Source organism: Barbus barbus (genome assembly GCF_936440315.1).
Source record: "Barbus barbus genome assembly, chromosome: 49".
Classification (NCBI taxonomy): domain Eukaryota; kingdom Metazoa; phylum Chordata; class Actinopteri; order Cypriniformes; family Cyprinidae; genus Barbus; species Barbus barbus.
The window spans coordinates 4,789,832-4,808,955 of NC_136727.1; the positions used below are offsets into that span (position 1 = coordinate 4,789,832).

Sequence of the window (19,124 nt, forward strand, 5' to 3'; positions counted from 1 at the left end):
CTTGGTTTTGTCTGGGGGTTTTGAGATGATGGAAGTTCCTATGTCTCATGGTTTCTCCGTTCATTCTCCTGAGTCTCACTGGCCGGCATTCCTTACGAAATGATAACCAACCTCAAACCAATAAATGTTTGTGGTATGTCAAGTCGGTGCCATAAATTAAAAGCTTACATGTTTCAGAAAGAGTGATGAAATACTAATAATTTCGCTCAATCTTTCTCTAATTATTTGTCTTCCATGCCCTTATTTGTTGTAATATTATGACGTGCAGAACCATGTTGGAAATATTGCAAACACTTGTGCAGCCTTGAGACATGATGGCAGTTTTCACAGCTTTGCTGCTTAACGTTTCTTTTTCTTACGCCACTGGAAATATGTTTTTTGGCTGTGTAGCTTTGTGTCTATGGCTTGTTTTCTCTAGATGTGAAAGTGAATCAGTTTAGGAATGGTAGAACTGCCTTTAAAAGTTTCAGGAAGAAGGATGAAATACCAATAATTTCCCTCAATCTTTCTCTAATTCTTTTGTCATTCACGTCTTCAGTCGTATTTGTTGTAATGTGTGGGATCTCGTTGGTTATGTCTCAACCTTGCAAATACTTGAGATATGTTGGCGCTTTTCCACAGATTTGCTTGTCCTCTAAATATAGAACAAGATCTAACTGTACCCAGACACTAGGAGGGGGTGGTTCAGCTGTTGATTATTTACCCCTCAAAATAAGATAAAAGCCATGTGACTAGTACTTGAGTCATGGATAGCTTCATGGAAAGCTTCTGAGATGATTCCCCTTCCAGGCTTTTTTTTGTTGTTTATTCTTTCCCCTCTTTTTAGTCCTAGCCTAAAATCAGTGAAACCCCAATTCAACCTCAGAGGCATTTTTCAGTAATCGTCCACATTTCACTGGCGATGATGGAGCGGGAATTCGGAATCTTAAAAGAATCTCGGAAGGAGCGGAAGACCATGATGTCATAGTCAGATCATTTACAGGGGTCATTAATGTGTTTCGGTCTGCAGCGATTTCATTAGCTCGGGACTTCTGTTGAGCACAGATGAGATATTTTGTACTGGGATATTTTGAGAAAGAAATACAATAGCCATTTTAGGAAATCTGTTTATGTGATAGTTTAACACTCACATTTGAGTAAAATAAGTGATTTACATGAAAAGAAAAGTACATAGGAAAACGTTTCATTGAAGCTGTATTGGTTTTGCCACTCAATTCTAAACTAGCCACATACAAAACTTGAACCATGTAGATATCTTTCAATTATGCATCACAGTTCTCTCAGTAGTAAACGTCCTTTATTGGTCCTGTTTCATTAAAAAAAAATCCATTATGTAAGCAGGTTGATATTGGCTGCTTTCTTTTATAAACACTTAAGAAAAGCCATGCATTCTGTTTTTCTTCACTACGACAGACGAACTTAATACTGTTGTGACAAGAATAAGATACATCTCAACATAGAATACAAAGTTATAGTCTGCTACTTTTTTCCTCTTGAACTATTATACAGTTGATTCATGCATCTTACAAAGACACGTCTAGACAGGCGCAAACAACGACAGCGTTCTGCTATGAGCCTCGAGGAGGTGATCATGTTCAGTCTTATCAAACTTATAAATGGAAGTTTATAAAAGCTAATTCAAAAATACTGAAAATAAACATGCCTATTAGAGATTCAATGCAATTTCTGGGACAATTTCTCTTTTTTGGGACAAAAACAAATTATATTTTCATGATAACCGCACGTTTCACGGGAATCAACTGTAGTTTTATATTCACGGTCTTTAGTGGTTTATACTAATAGTACACAAGATTGCAGTTACTTAATCCTCTGAGGCTTTAAAACAACACTAGAGTAGGAGCGGACACAGGAGAAAGCCGTGGGTGGGATTTTCCGGAGATCAAGGAGATTATTCTCAAGGCGAAGGGCGACTAGATGAGAGTCATCCTCATTCAAGGGGTTACAGATGGCATCTTCTGATATGTGCCTGTTGGACAAAAAACACTCAGGATCTCAAAGAATTGCATCTTTTTTTCTCTCTATATTTTCAGAAAATGTATCTTGAATTGGGGTGCATCAATACAATTTCTGCGCTTATACCGATTGTTTAGAATAACATCTGTTGATACTGATAGTTTGGTGCTTCTGCTTTTTATACCGTGTTTCAAATTAATGATAATTAATTACATTTTTGAAAGTAATTCCACACAAAACCTTTTCTTCACACACAGCTTTTTTGACAGGATATAATCGGCGTTATAACAGTGGCAGTTTTTAAAATAACTGGCCAATGTCTGATAGTGCAGATAATTGTATTTATTGGCCAATACTGATTATTGGATTACACCCCTGATCTTGAATTAAGTTTCTTGTTCTTACCACATCGGGAAGTAGTTTTTTTATTTGTATTAACCATAAACAAACATTAAAGGGATACCCAAAAATAAAAATTACCCCATGATTTACTCACCCTCAAGCCATCCTAGGTGTATATGCCTTTATTCTTTCAGACAAATACAGTTGGAGTTATATTAAAAAATGTCCTGGCTCTTCCGAGCTTTATAATAATATAATATAATGGCTGCTAGGGTCGGGTACCATTCACATTTTAACCGGTACGGTACCGATATTGAATTTAAGGTACCGATACCGGTACCCAACTGTACCTTTTTCCGGTACTTTACTGTCTGTGTAATAACAAAAACATTTATTTCAGTGAAAAAATAAGTCCAAAACTCAATTTCAACATTTTGAACAATAGGGCCCTACATTTTTTTTTTCTGATAATCAAATGAAGGCATGAAACATTTATTTATTTTTAATCAAATTAAAATGAAACCCTTTAATTTTTTGGCAAACAAACAGAGGTTTACTGTTAAAATTAATATATGGTAGAAACATTTGTGTGAATATTCCTTTAAAAAAGTTTTAATAATAATTGTATTTTTTCTACAATTAAGTTGTTAATGTGGTTGTAATAATTATTTTGATCATTTAATTTTTATTTTAATTTGACAGTAAATGGAATATATAAAGACGTACATTTTACTGTACAAAAGTAATAAAAGAGTAATATATTTCTGTTACACGTTTAACCACACTTTTATTTTGACAGGTTCCCGTGAAGTTTCTGTGTATACAGTATGATATGATGCTAGTTTTCTCAAATGAAAGTGAAAAAGTGACTCTCACAGCCTGTAAGTTCATGTTGTCATGTAGTGAGATTCAGAGGCCGAAAAGCGCGAGTTCACGTGTGCTTCAGTATTTGTGTCGTAAACAAAACTGCGTCTCCGCCATTCATTCATACCGAGGCTAACGGAACATGCAGGATTCATATTTAAACCGTCTTTTGCGTTTTAATATTCACACACACTAGTTCATATCGCGATTCGAATCAAGTGACAGACCTTCTTTTATTCATCTAAAAATTGATTAATTTCGTGGCATTTTACTATAGAGTAAATTTAGTTTTTATGAAAGGACTCCGCCATCCTGTCTGCGTTTTCGCGGAAACCATATAACCCTAGAAATCTTCACTTTTGGGTGAACTATCCCTTTGAATTTAAAACAATCATTTAGCAATTGGAAAGGAAAATAAACGGTAACACTTTATTTTAGGGTCTCTTAACTAGTTTCTTATTAGCATCCAAATTACTATAATATTAGCCATTTTTTAGTACTAATTAAGCACATATTTATACCTTATTCTACATCCCTAATCCTACCCAATACCTAAACTTAACAACTACCTTACTAACTATTAATAAGCAGCAAATTAGGAATTTATTGAGGGAAAAGTTATAGTTAATAGTGAATGAGTGTTCCCTATTCTAAAGTGTTACCAAATAAACTTCTTTAATGCTTCAATGCTTTAAAGCTATGTAATTTGTTATATAATTCTAAGAGTACTCAAAGTCACAGACCATTGCGTCACAGGAAATTATGACAAACTCATTACTCTTTGCAGGAGGCAAGCAGTGTACCTTATTTTGTTGTTGTTAAGTCGTAGGAAATGTAATGCTGTCATCTCATTAATTCCCATAGGAATAGACGTAAGATGGTTATGGTCTAGACAGAGTTCAGTCATGGTGTTGAAGGTGCCAAAGAAGGACTCTGGCTCAATAGCGTCTCCGTCCAGCTTGTTGTAAGAGAGGTAGAGGTACTCCAGGCCAGGCTCCATGTGTGCGAACACGTATCCTGGAATACGTTCGATCTGATTCCCAGTCAGCACCAGGTGAACCAGCGACTTTGGCAGGAAGGATGGAACCAGGTACAAGCTGTTGTGCGAGAGATCTACAGATTCCAGGTTCCTTTTAGATACAGTGAGAAAAGGCTAAGTGTTCAGGAGCTTAAAAAAGGGGGAAAATCCAGAAAGGGGTTTTCACTTCTAGAATATATACCACTTTTCATTTCTTCCAAAGGACTATTGTGCTAAACTACTCATTTGCAAAAGTATATTTACTAACCACCAACAATTCATTGGAACCAAATGTCTGCTATTTCAATTTTAAGTTTTTATGAAGAAAAGTTAACAATATTTGCTTAAACAATGGTTTCATTGTTAACCTTTTTGAGAACACACACCTGTGATTAATCCAGGCTAAAGGTGCAATGCTTGACTCGTCTAATTTATTATGTCTTAGCACAACGACGTTGATGTTTGTGGTGTAGTTGAATGCCGTTTCAGAGATTTCTTCGATCAGATTGTTTTCGAGGTACAACTCCTGAATGTCAAAGAGAGTATGACGTAAATTGTACAGTTTGCTTCATTGAATAAAATAAACAGAAACCGATGTTACTTGACAATGCAATTAAATTTGACTTGAGCGGCTTCAAATTACTCTGTGGTGAAGTCGTGAGGTTGGTTTGCCATAATTGCTGTTAAAGTGCCACTGGTTTCCCACAGGTACTATAAAACCAGTGCTGGTTTATAGCCCACAAACTTGTGTGCAATTAAATTAACAAGATTGTTTGACAGCAATCTTGATTTCTTGATATTCCTTGAAGTAGTTCTCCATTTCGAAACTCACCAGTAGAGATGCAGGTAGGCCCTGAGGAACGGTACGGAAATGGTTTCTGCCTAGGCGAAGGTAAGTCAGCTCTTTGAGGGGCTTAAAGGCCTGTGGATTCACGTTACCTTCACTGAGCAAGTTCCCCTCCATTTCCAAAGTAACCAGACTGGTGAGACCTTCCAGAAATTATGAAGCAATTTGTGAAAATACTGTGCTTTCATAATACAACATTAGGTAAGGAACATTTCATGCTAGCATTAGTTGATTAAATGTCAGCATTTTTATAGATGTTTTAATTATGCTAACCTTTTATACAGCACAATTTTGTGTAACTGTTTTACCTTCAAAGCTGTTTTCCTCAATTTCTTTTAGATTGTTCTCATTTATCTTGAGCTCCTGGAGTGTTGATGGGAGCTCAGAGGGAATTTGTTCCAGAAGGTTTCCATCCATGTACAGACGAGACAGGAATTTAAGACCCTTTACATAAAAGTTACATAAAAATCACGTCATTAATCTTTTAGGTGTGAAAAATAAAGGTCACATACATTATGCATTCGAATCCTTCAGTGAAAGTTTTCCACTTTCTGGCAATGCTTTGGATACTTATATTTTGTTAGTGACACGTATCCATATGCAGAATCCATGTCTGTATTGTATATCTGATCGTAACTCCAAGCTTTCTAATGAATTGACACATGACTGTCGGAGGACTGTATAAATATTATATATTTTTCAATACTTTGCCATTTGTTCAGATGATGGGCATATTTCTACTGGTTAGAGCCCAGCGAAAATAGGAAAGACTAGCGTAGCATACCCTCTGTTGTTTTTCTTGAACATCTGCCATGGAATTTTGTTTTTATTTGAAAGTCTGTGCAAAACAAAAGCATGACTACAAGTTGGTATAGTGTAGGATTTGTGACTTCTGTAAAAGCTATATGGCTACGAACAGAGCAAAATGTTGGGGCTCAGCACTGTTAGGTTTGCAGATGGTACTGTTTTTGCATGGCTTTAAACCGTTATGGAAGAAACATTTGCTTCTCTAATTCGCCTAAAGTTCAGCTGGAAGACATGAAGTAATTCATATGAATTTCTGAACAAATGGCAGCAGGGGAAACTACATTATCTCAATTGCCAGATTGCTGCATGATCCTTAAAAAAATCTATGTACATGTCAGTCTAATTGAGCAAATTTACTCTCAGAATGGGTCCATTCCATGTCGACAGTCAGATTATTTACACTTCTTATTTGTCTACATTAAGCAGACTTTTATGAATTCCAACAACAGTGCAAAAAGATTTCGTTACAGCCTTGTTCAGCAGCCTTGCAGATCACATCAAGACATTATTCACATGTTTTGGGGGCCTTTAAGATCTTTTCAAACAAAGTCTGATGCAATTAACTAGCATGAACACATACAGTATCTGCACCACGGCCATTCAGTATCGCACCACGTATGTGGCATTTAAAAAAATGTGAAAAGCATGAAAGTTTTTGCCATCTGAGCAATTGCAAATTTGACTATAACAAAGCAAGAAAATTACATTTGGATCATTTGGGTGGTCACAATATTTCTCTTGTTTGTGTTCGTTATTTGCAGTATGTGGTAAACTAGTATTTTTAACTTACTTTAAATGCTTGTGGGTCTATGCCAGATGACACGATCTTGTTTTTCCCCAAGTCTATCCACTCTAAATTGGGAATGCCATTGAATGCTCCAGCAGGGATGGTTTTGATTTCATTGCCTGTAATTTCATAATGCATGACAAGTTATCAAAATTAGCCTCACTGGGATCTGTATACATGGACGTGGACTGTGTAAATACTGGCGTATGCACTGATTTAGACTTAATTTCTTGCATGTGTCTTAGTTAAGTGATCTAAGTTCCATTGCAGCACCTGTATCTCTTTATGACCTGTGAAGGGGTTATGCAGGGATGCGGCATTCCTCACCTTGTAGGCTGAGTGATTTGAGCTCAGGGATGGACAGTGGAGGTATACCCGTCAGTTTAGCATTTTCACAGGTGACAGTGATGTCAGAGATTGAACAACCTGGAGGCAGCAATGTGGTAACCATCTCAGATTCCTCCTCGACTTCATCTGTTTCCTCTTCGCCTAGTTCAGGGCTCTCCTCGCCCAGTTCACGGTCCTCCTCGCCTGGTTCGGTTGGCTCTTGAAGAGCTAAGAGAGGAGGAGGATCTGCTGCTTTCGTTGGTGGCACTGGTGGCATTTGGAAAACGTCCCCCCTCAACCAAACCATGTCCTCGTCTTCAGTGGCCTCGTCTCCGCGGAGTCCTTCCTGGGCACGTTCGGCTGCTTCTTCCAGAGCTCTCATCATCTCTCTTTGCTCCATCTCCAGCCTACGAGTCCGGTTCTCCTCAACCCTCCGCTGTTCTTCCATCCTTCTTTTCCTCTCTTCTGCTGCTTCTCTCTCCTCTTCCTCCTCTCGTAGCCTCCTTAGCTCCTCCTCTTTTTCTCTGGCTTCTTTCGCCTCTTTTAACTTCCTCTGTCTCTCAGCTTCTTCCTTCTTCTGCTTCTTCCTCTGCTTGCGTTCAGCGTCTTTTTTGCGAATCCGTTCCTCTTCATCCTTTTTTAGTCTTTCTTTCTTGTCTCTTTGGCTTTGTGAGATTTCGGGATAGGGATCGCCGAGATCGTTGGGAGGAGGGTCACCGGAAAACTCAGGGGCGTCGACAACTGAGAATGTGACAATTTTTAGTTTATAAGACAAGGAGAAATGAAACGTCATAATTTATATATAAAATATACTGGCAGTTCTAATGCCATGCTTTGGTGAAACTTCAATAGTTTTTCCAAACCTGGGTCAATGCAAATTGGGCAGCACTCTCCAATTGGTTGAAATTTGAGTTGGCACTTCAAGGTGGAACACAGTATTCGGTCGCAGACCACCTCGCCGCTGGAACAGAGGCAATTCACGCATGGCTTTGGCGACCACACCGTTTTATCGTACATGGTGATGCCTCGAAATACACAGTGCTCTGATTTTGCTGGAATAATTATACAAAAAAGAATGAAATGTAGAAATGTGATCAATATACAACCTTTCAGGAACATAAAATTGGCTTTACTTAAAGGGATAGTTCACCCAAAAATGTAAATTCTGTCATTAATTACTCGCCCTCATGTCGTTCCAAACCTGTATTTTGATTAAATCCGAGGGCTTTCTGACCCTGCATAGACAGTGACGCAACTACCACATTTAAGGCCCAGAAAGGTAGTATGGACATTGTTAAAATAGTCCATGTGACATAAGTGGTTCAACCATAATTTTATGAATCTACGAGAAAACTTTTTGTGCACAAAAGAAACACTCTGCTGCACATTCACGAGTGTATTCACATGTACTGCATGTGTGTGGTACTATTTGCCTTGTTTGCAAAGAGAGGAATGTACACGCATATGTTGGTTGTGTGAACACTTATACTCTCGATGTCGAATTCTTACACGTAAGAGAAGAAATTTAATTAAATTATTTTTGTTTTCTTTGCACACAAAAGGTATTCTTGTAACTTCATAAAATTACAGTTGAACCACTGATGTCACATGGACTATTTTAACAATGTCCTTACTACATTTCTGGGCCTTGAACGAGTCAGTTGTGTTGCTGTCTATGCAGGGTCAGAAAGCTCTCGAACAAAAAAAAATACTATAGAAGTCAATGGCTACCATTAACTGTTTGGTTACCAGCATTCTTCAAAATTACCAGCATTCTCAGAAAGCACAAATAGGTTTGGAGCAACCTGAGGGTGAGCAAATGATGACAAAATTAAATTTTTTGAGTGAAATTGAGTTTAAATTGAATGAAGTTTGGGAAATGTTGCGACTAAATCATTACAAAGAATGTTTGGTCTGATTTAATTTTGGTTTCATTACGATACCTTAAAAATGTCTCAAGGCTGCCGCTTTCTATGTTGATTTGATTAATTATTTTTAAAATAATGATTTCAAAAAAAAAAAAAAAAATGGCACATATTGACAACAGAAGCCACATTTTGCGTTTACGGTGCTGTTAGACGATTTTGGAAACTAACACCTGTTAATGACCATCTGGCAATGTTGTCATCTAGTACGGATAATCTGGCTGTTAAAATGGTCATGTAGGTCAGCTATCACAACACTTTTTCCCACGTGGCATAGCCTACATGTAGCTTTTCTACATCTACATTCTCATGTAGGGAGATCTTAGTAGTCAATGGTGTGCACATGCTAGCAATACAGTAGTAAAATGAGTCTGCTGGGAAGTAGTGTTGCTTTCTGTTGTTTTTATGGGGTCTTACTGACCACATATGTGCTGTTTTTCACTAACACTTCTTTGGCTATTCATTTGTAAGAATTGCAGATCTGTTATTGACTCTAATGCTAAAGACACTTACAGTGTGTTGTTTTTTTACCAGTGAAAGTTGGTGGCACCATCTGTGTTTTCACTGTGGTGCAAGCGGATGTTTGTGTTTTATGGAATTGAAGGTTCATACTGTCACATGTTGCCAGTGTATAATCATGTGGTTAGTGTTCAACTGACTGTTACCACCTTGGGCAGAATGGTCATGTTCTATATCATATAAACTAACCAATGTGATACTAAGCTATAAGGCAATTTGAAGACTCTCAGTGTATACTTGAATTTGTATTACTTTTTTCAACCTGTAGAAGGAATGTACATACATTTACAACATCTACTGTGTTTAAAAAAAAAAAATAGATCTTGTATACAAAAAACTATTTGCGTACCCTTCGCTTATAATAGACTTCATTGACAATTTTCATTATCTATACCGGTAATACTGCTGGTTGAATGATAGGTGGTGGTTTTGGTGATTTTTGTTGTTCAGTTGCATAATATATAATAAGGCAAGTCAGTTAAATTTCAATATAAAGTGCCCTCCATAAGTATTGGATCAGTAAAGACAAAATTGCTCTGTTGGCTGTGGAGTCGAGACATTTGCAAATATGATTAAAAGATGAATATGAGACAAAACTACAGAATGTCACATTTTATTATTAGCCGTTTCAACACATATGTTTTACCAAATAAAAAGAACAACACTTTTAGAGTTCGTCCCACTCATTGATGTGAGCATAAGTATTGGGACAGTTGAACATAAGGCAGATATAAAAGATTAAAAGCTATTATTTAGTTGCAGATCCCTTGCGCACAATCATAGCAGTGAGTCTGTGACCCATAGACATCACCAGACTCTTGCTCTCATCCTTTGAAATACTTTTCCCAGCCTTTAATGCAGCCAATTCCAATTGTTGATTGTTTTGGGGAGTTTCTGCCTTTACTCTCCTCTTCAGCTGGTGAAATTCATGTTCAATCGGATTTAAATCTGGAGTTTGACTTGGGCAATCTAAGAATTTCCATTTCTTTGCTCTTATAAATTCCTTGACTGAACTGGCAGGGTGTTTAGGGTCATTGTCCTGATGCGATATGAAGCACTTCCCAATGAATCTGGTGGAATTTTCTTGAATATTGGTAGGCAAGATGGTTTTGTACCCTTCCAAATTCATTCTGCTACTGTCATCATACATTAAGTCATCAGTAAAGTTGAGAGGGCCTGTTCCAGAGAAAGTCATGCATGCCCATGCCATGACACCACCTCCATCATGCTTTACAGATGAGGCTGTATGCTTGGGATCATTGCAGTTCCCTTTTTTTCTCCACATTTTTGTTTTCCCATCACTTAGATAAAGGTTCATCTTTGTCTCATCGGTCCATAAACACAGATCCAAAACTCTTCTGGCTCACCTTTGTGCTTTTTTGCAAACTCTAATCTTGCCTTTCTATTTTTGGTGCTGGTCAGAGGTTTGCATCTTGCTGTGTAGCATCTGTAATTCTGTGTCGAAGTCTCCTGAGGACAGTAGATTGTCAGAGCATCACCCCAGCTTTCTGGAAGTTGTTGTGATTTTACAGACACGTCTTTTAGGATTCATTTTCACAGCTTTTATGATTTGTCTGTCCTCAACTGTTGTTTTCTCAGCCGATCAGGTCGTTGTTGGTTGCTGGTGTCGCTGGTGGTTTCCAAACTCTTGATTTCTCCATGCCCTTTGTTTTTGCTAGAGCTCTAACTGACTTCCTCTTTTCTTTTAGCATCCAAATTGCTTGCTTTTCTCTCAAAGTCAGCTCCTTCGTCTTCATCCGTTTGTGTGTGTCATCATCGAATGCAAGATTCAGAATACAGAAGTAATGGATATAACTGATCCGACACATTCCCTGCTTTTAATATCTGAAGAATTAATGCAACAGGACACAGCTGATCACTTAGAAAGACCTGAGAGGCAACTGTTCCAATACTTATGCTCACATCAGATAGAGGGATGAAACTATAAAAGCGCTGAACTTCTTAGCTGGTAAAACATCTATGTGTTGAATCATCCAATAATAAAATGTGACATTCTGTAGTTTTGTCTCATATTCATCTTTTAATCATATTTGTAAATGTCTTGACTCCACAGCCAACAGAGCAATTTTGTCTTTACTGTTCCAATACTTTTGGATTTTTATTTTTAAAGAAGTCTGTTTTAACAGTAAAAGATACCATCAGCTATCATTATTAAACTTTTTGTAGAACGGTCTGATTTAAATTATGAATAGTTTCTAAATTGACAAACTACTGTATCTTTCTTTACACTGACCTGCTGTCACTTCGTAGTTTGGCTTTGGCTCCTTTGTATTCTTGTAAGACTCGATGAAAATAGATCCATGTTGTCCATTGCTTTCTGCTGTTCTTCCCTGCTGCAAGGCGGTATTAGATGTCTGTTTTCTTGCTCGTTTTGGTCCAACACCTCGTCTTCTACCTCGTGCCAAGGGACGTCTCTGATATTTTGCGAGGCTGAAGGTCAGACAGGCGAGGAGTGACAGTGCCAGAATCAGGTTTAGTCTCATGGCTAAAACCTGTGGGATAAAACAGAGGCATTTCAGCCCTACGTGTTCCTCATATAACTCTGTTAATGTATACTGTCAGCGTACACATTTCCATAATGATAAGTTACGGCATCACAGGTGATCCTAGCCTTTAACAGCTTGACACTGGAGAGCCAGACAGCTTTGATGGAATAGTAGCCTTTAACACCTTTACTGTAAAAGTAAAGAGTAAAACTGTTATTTGGGTGTGTGATGGGTGGTGTTTAGAGGACTGCAGGAGGTTTTAAGTATTATGCTCAAATGTAACAATCATAGCACAACTTTTAGTAAGAACAGACTTGGTCTTGATGACATTCAAACTCTCAGGTTGTAGTGATTTGTGCAAAGCTGTTTTTTTGTTTTTTTTAAGTTTGTATTAATATTTGGATCAACATCATTGACTCCAGATATTCCAATGTGCCATATTAAATTAGCTAAAACGTTCCAATAAAGCCATATTGCTATTTATTAGGTTGTTTCAAGTTTTATTAATAGTGTTTATGGTCAATTTAGTCAGTTCAGTTTGTTGCAGCCACAATTTAGCTAATAAAAACAGTCATTTAGAACTTAAATATAATTTGCAAGACTTGGCTGAAAAAGATTTTGGATGATGTAGCAGCATTCAAATAATCATTAAAATCCTACATGTGTCAGTTCTTTCAGTCAAATGCCTAAAAGAGATGGTTCTTGGTTCAGTGAATCATTGTTATTAACCTGGATTATTTCATTTCAGTATGCAGAATGGTAAACGCTGTTTTTTAAAACGTTAAACCTGATAGCAATTTCTGAGTTGTCAACAAAGTATTAGTATAAATTTAAATTACTATTGGAGTGGTTATTTAAGTTTAAAATGTAATTATTAGCAGAATAGTAACAAACTCTTCATGCTGCGCTTAAAGGGGTCATTGGATGCAAAATTCACTTTACAAGTTGTTTGAACAAAAATGTGTGTTCTTTTAAAATCCCCTTTCTCAAATCAGGCTGTTCTGAAGTTCCTGTCAGAATGACGTAGTTCTGTACAGACCACCCCCACGATAGTTGATTGACACTAGCGTCTTACCTTAGACCCGCCCTGAGTGAGCTGAGAGCTGTCGAAGATGTCTCCGATTAAGTGATTGAAGTGTTTAGTTGTTGGATGTAATAATGAATATAGCAGTCGTCAGTTACTCCCGACATCTGAGCTGCTGAAGACCAGAAGATTAACGTTACTTACGCTCTGAAGTGAATGCGCCGATCCCCATTCGTGATTCAGCTTTATCTACAGAAGAAGTGAGTATAAGGGTTTTTATGAAACTTTGCAAATCGCCTTTCCTAATAATCTGCTAGTTAGCCAGTTTCGCGGCTGAAGTTTAGTAGTATGCTCCATAGATATATATACCTAGATGCCTCATTATCGACTGTTTCTATGGGCCGTGATACATAAGCCAAGCCATCCACCATTTTTGGAACAGCCTGCGAATATTCAGCGCATTGACTGTGTGCGTCCACAACAGCAAGTTATACGCTTGTATAACTTTGAATATTCATTGATTATTATGCATACACATAATCTACACATATCTATGGTTTGCTCATCATTCCACGGAAGAGAGGGGCGGAGTCAGCAGAGCTCACTAGGATTTAAAGAAACATGGACTAGATCAGCGTGCTGAAGACAGAGTTGGGTTTGACAGGGTAAAGAAGGTGTTTTTTACACTACCATTGAGAAATTTTAACCATAGTATATTACAGACCTTTCATTAAGACCCTAAAGAATCATATCAACTTGTGTAAAATGGGCATCCGATGACCCCCCTGTAAAACTTTAAACCTGGTAGCAGTTTCTATATTGAAGTGAAGTGAAGTGAAGTGACATTCAGCCAAGTATGGATACTCGGAATTCGTGCTCTGCATTTAACCCATCCAACGTGCACACACACAGCAGTGAACACACACACAAACACAGCAGTGAACACACACACACACACACCGTGAACACACACCCGGAGCAGTGGGCAGCCATTTATGCTGCGGCGCCCGGGGAGCAGTTGGGGGTTCGGTGCCTTGCTCAAGGGACCTCAGTCGTGGTATTGAGGGTGGAGAGAGCGCTGGACATTCACTCCCCCCACCTACAATTCCTGCCGGCCCGAGACTCGAACCCGCAACCTTTGGATTACGAGTCCGACTCTCTAACCATTAGGCCACGACTTCCCCATAAATTGATAAATTGATAAATTACTAGTTTGAATTTCAGTTATTAGTGAAATAGTAACAGGAAATCTTTACACTGTTTTCAAAACTTTAAAGCTGGTAGCAGTTTCTAAATTGCAGACAAATTGTTACATTTAAATTATAAGTGGAATGGTAATTGTTATTTTTTTTAATTATTATGTTTGTTTTTTTTTAAACTTATGAATTGCAAACAAATTATTACATTTAAAGGGGTCATATGATGCTTTTTTTAAAGATCATTATTTTGTGTATTTGGTGTAACAGAATATGTTGCTTTAATGTTCAAAAAACACATTATTTTTCAAATATTGTACATTATTGTAGGTCTTATATGCCCCGCCTCTCTCAAACGCTTCGTTTTCTACAAAACTCCTCCTTCCGACAAGCAGAGTCTGCTCTGATTGGCCAACTGGCACAGTGCATTGTGATTGGCCGAACACCACAAGCGCGCGTCGGAAATGTAACGCGCCTTTCCATATTCATGAGCTTCAGCTTTCAAAATTAAAGTAAAGACAGTTTATAATGTCCTTAGTTTTGCCATCAGTTCAAGCCTGAGAGGGGAACAGAGTGATGATGTTCGTATGTGTTTGCACACAAGCCGCGATTAAGACGATTTCTGACGGGCTGAACACTCCGCTGTGATGTGACCCTGTCTCTCTCTCTCTCTCTCTCTCTCTCTCACTCTCACACACACACGCACGACGTGCTAAACTCTGCATTTGAACAGTCGATAGCAAATACTTAAACTAATAACAAAACATACATACAGTCGCTGATTCCGAAGCGGCAGATTGTCATAGCAAAGTCAGAATTACCTCCTCTCCTAGGTTCACGAAACTGTCATCCATAAAATGCGTTGCTGTTCTGTTGTAAGTAATCTTATTGATTCCTAAATGCTTTTACTTTCGGAAGGCCAAATAAAGTGCTTTTGCTTTCACCTAGAAACACACATGGTCTCCCTGAGACGGCTGCATCAACACTACTGCGGTTATTGAAACCACACCTTACGCAAATATTTTCACATTGTGACGTAGACATGTGGGGGCATGTTTGAATGAGCCGTTTCAGGAGGGCGTGGCAGAGTCTTAACTTTGATAAAGAATATCTCTTTGGTTTTGAGAATAGTTTTTGCAACTTCAGGGATCTTATCAATGCACAATCAGCTTGTAACACTCCAAAGAGAAAGGAAAACTTGAAATCGCATCATATGACCCCTTTAAAGGGATAGTTCACCCAAAAATGAAAATTCTGTTATTATTTTTTTAATTTAAACTTATGAATTGCAAACAATTTATTACATTTAAAGGGTTGGTTCACGCAAAAATGAAAATTCTGTCATTTATTACTCACCCTCATGTCGTTCCAAACCTGTAAGACCTTTGTTCATCTTCGGAACACAAATTAAGATACTTTTGATGGAATCCGAAAGCTTTCTGACTCTGCATATACAGCAACACAACTGATTCGTTCAAGGCCCAGAAAGGTAGTAAGGACATTGTTAAAATAGTCCATGTGACATCAGTGGTTCAACATTAATATTGATGAAGCAACGAGAATATTTTTTGTGCGCAAAGAAAACAAAAATAACTTTATTTAACAATTTCTGTAAAAAATGGGGAAAAAACTATCAATAATACTGATAAGATAATAATCATACTATGAATCCTACTAAGAACAATATAAAACGCACAAAGGATTAACGAGCTGCTGTATTCATGAATAGTAATCACGTTGTTTGCATTGACTCGAACTGATTTGCTGAAATCAAAACAGGGGCGATAATAGGTGACGTTTGCGCATTAGCTCCGCCTACCGGAGAACTTCTGTGAATTTCGGTGAATTGTTTTTTTGTCAGTTCACAAGACTAAAACTAACAGTTTCTTTGGAAATACAGGTTTGAAGTTTTAAACACAGCATAAAGAGTTTGTTACCATTCCACTGTATTTTATTTGAAAATATATCAGTGCATCATGCTTCTGTTTTAAAGGTTTTTAGTTTAAATGTGGAAGAATCTATATTTTTATACAGATCTGTTAATTGCATCACAAAGTTTAAATATCTTGCAGAAAAAAAGCCAAGCCAGACAAGGAAAAGATGATGACACCGGTTACCCTGACTTACAGTAATGGAAAACGAGAATAAAATCAACAGCTGAGCAATGCTGATATGAGTGCAGGGGGGCGTCTACAAGCGTCAGTCCGACCCTGAGGAAAAGTCATACGGTTAGCATTAAATCAGAACTGCGGTGAGATGAAGCAAAAAAAACACCCCAGAAATGTAGACGAGGGGGGAAACGTTTTAATTAAGCTCTTTAGGATGACCAGGCTCAGATGGAAAGAATCTATAAAACCTACAGCTTAGACAGAGAACTGAAATGTACTGCCGTGAGTAAAAACATCCTAGTGGGGCGTGCATGATATGGGTCCCCCTCTCTCAACGCTGTAATGAAAACCAGGTACAGTAAAGCAATAAGCACTTTTACAGTCCTGCAGCTGTACGATGACACAGACCTATTTCCGAAGACATTTGTCGTCACTCCATCTGCAAACGTCTCAATGTTTAGCAAAGAAGTTCCAAACTGCATGCAATGAGAAGTTTTAATCTATAAACCCGTAAAAATGTGACATGCACCCCGCAGATGGAAAAAGGAAACAATTATTGTTGTACAAAAAGTGTTTTACGACATTACTGAGGGTGAGAGCTGAAAGAGAGGAGAGAGTCATTTGTACGTTACCACTGGTTTCGGGCGGTTTTGTGAGGCCAAATATTTCCGCTCTTTCCCCAAAAGCTGTGGGATTTGCCAGCAACGCAAGAAGCGTGTGTGCGTCTGCTCCGCAGCAAGAACGCTGATAAATGTCAAAAACAGACAGGGGCTGCTCTAGCGTTTAGTCGGGACTCGCTCGGGCAGAACTCTCCAGTTCTGTCTCTGAAAGTTTCAGTCAAATGAGGGTCGTGACAAGATACTGCCTCTCTCAGGCGAAAGAACTTGGTGATTTTGCGTGACCTAATTACTAGGCTAGGAAGGGTACTGTACTCAAACAAAGAGGTGGCATCTGGCTTGTCATTAACGTCTCTGTAAAAACATTGTGTAAGTGCAGAAAATGGGCTGTAAATGCACACAGTGTTGCTTGAATAAGCTGATCAGAGGACGTCTGGACTGGTTTTCAAGCTTTTCTGGATGGGTCTTCAAGTCAACCCCCTACTGCCCAGTAAGACGGCCCCATCTCCCATTTCAGAGGGTGGGCACGTTGAGCCGAGAAGAAAGATTGAGTTTTCTCGTCTTTCAGTTTTGAACACGGAGGGGTCGTGGTCAAGCAGTCGTTGGCTATAATTAGATTGGTATGCTCAAAAGTTTTCTTCTGTTGTCCATTATTTCTCATAATGCCTCGAAAGAAACCAAACTCTTGAGGGATATATTAAGGAAATTAGTATCTGTATAATATATGATAAAGATGTATATTCAAAAACAGAAGCTGATAACAAACCAACTGAGGTTTTAGACCAAATCAATTAGTTTGTATATCTTTCCTCTGCCAATGAAAATATTTCCAAGGGAAGCTAATCATGCTTTGCGTGACCTAACTGTTGTGTAATAAGATTTATGAATATAAGATTTATTTGACAGACGGTGAAGACTGTGTTCTGGACTAGTTAGTGTATTTTTACTGTTGGAAATATTAAACGCTCACAACAGATATGCCATTGTTATTTTAGTCATTTATCTCACTAACGTTTTATATTTTAGATCATTTGACATTAAACAAACTGTTCGTTTTTTGTGACTAGAAGGTTTGATTCATTGTCTGTAGACAAATAAATATGTTAAACACAAGCTGTGCAGTTTAACAGCAATTCGTTATGAAGATTTGCCAAATCAGACAGCCAATGAAATTTAACTTGATATTTATGAATTTAAGTATTAAAAGCTTAAAACAGAAAAAAGTAGTGCAATTACTCTTTATGCACTTTAAAGTTTGACTTTTTTTAAATAACCTTGAAGAAACTCCACATTGTCTTTAATGAGCAGAAATTACTCCATACTTCTTTTTTTTTCCTCGGGTTAAGTGCGGACAAACTAGCAGATGAGTTTTTGACATTTTCCAGAGCTTTCAAAATTAAACAACCTCCAGATTCTTTGAGATGCTAAATTGCAAACACATCCAGCCTTAGATTAAAGCTGATATCACTCTTACACGACTGAATGTGTTGTCGTTCCTTGCAACATCTCATTCAGTGTACAGTGGCATGCCAAAGTTTGTGAACCCCTTGCAGAAAATGTGAATAATTTTAACAAAATAAGAGAGATCATACAAAATGCATGTTATTTTTTATTTAGTGAGAACTTTTTTAATTTGAAGATCAAGGTAAATTGTACTTAATTTGTCTTCCAGGGAAACATGCAGGTATATTCTGTTGCTTCCGAAGGGCAATACTAAATGGAAAAAAATTATATTTCTACAAAATAAGAAAAATTTGGATGACATAATCCTGTTCAGAAGTTTTCACCCCCCGGCTCTTAATGCATCGTGTTTCCTTTTGGAGCATCAGTGAATGTTTGAACCTTTTTTTAATAGATGTCTTTGAGCCCCTCAACTGGAGAGGGTTCAAATATGCAAAAGATGCTGGAAAACTGAAGAATCTGCAAGACATGGAGGGTTTTTCTGAAGAACAGTGCTCAGTTTAAACAAGGGACTCATGAACAACCATCACAAAATAAAAAAAACAGTCGTGGATCATCCAGGTAACCACACACAGTATTAAGAACCAAGAGTTCCCAAACTTTGTAAGGGGGTTATTTTAATAACTTCACTTTTTTTTTGTCATGTAAATATCTTTAATGTAAATGATCTTACTCAGGACAGTACTAAATAAAAAATAACATGCATTTTGTATGATCTCTCTTATTTGGTAAAAACTATTCACATTTTCACAGATTCTGCAAGGGGTTCACAAACTTTTGTAAATTACCTACAAGTTATAA

General features: G+C 37.7%; 2 protein-coding genes across 2 annotated transcripts in view; one reads left to right on the forward strand and one right to left on the reverse strand.

The window, feature by feature from the left end:
- The window catches only part of LOC306867871 (centromere protein P-like), a 61,018-nt gene that overhangs the window by 37,337 nt on the left and 4,557 nt on the right, over positions 1 to 19,124 (forward strand). The window lies entirely within an intron of this gene.
- On the reverse strand, positions 1,089 to 17,117 carry LOC306867841 (extracellular matrix protein 2-like). Its single transcript, XM_079413754.1, has 10 exons — positions 16,878 to 17,117; positions 11,665 to 11,923; positions 7,830 to 8,018; positions 6,967 to 7,707; positions 6,643 to 6,758; positions 5,354 to 5,489; positions 5,031 to 5,188; positions 4,585 to 4,724; positions 3,984 to 4,310; positions 1,089 to 1,987 (listed from the first exon to the last, which is right to left on the reverse strand). Exons 2-10 carry the CDS (start codon positions 11,912 to 11,914, stop codon positions 1,819 to 1,821), a joined length of 2,226 nt encoding a protein of 741 aa, XP_079269880.1. The 5' UTR covers positions 11,915 to 11,923; positions 16,878 to 17,117; the 3' UTR covers positions 1,089 to 1,818.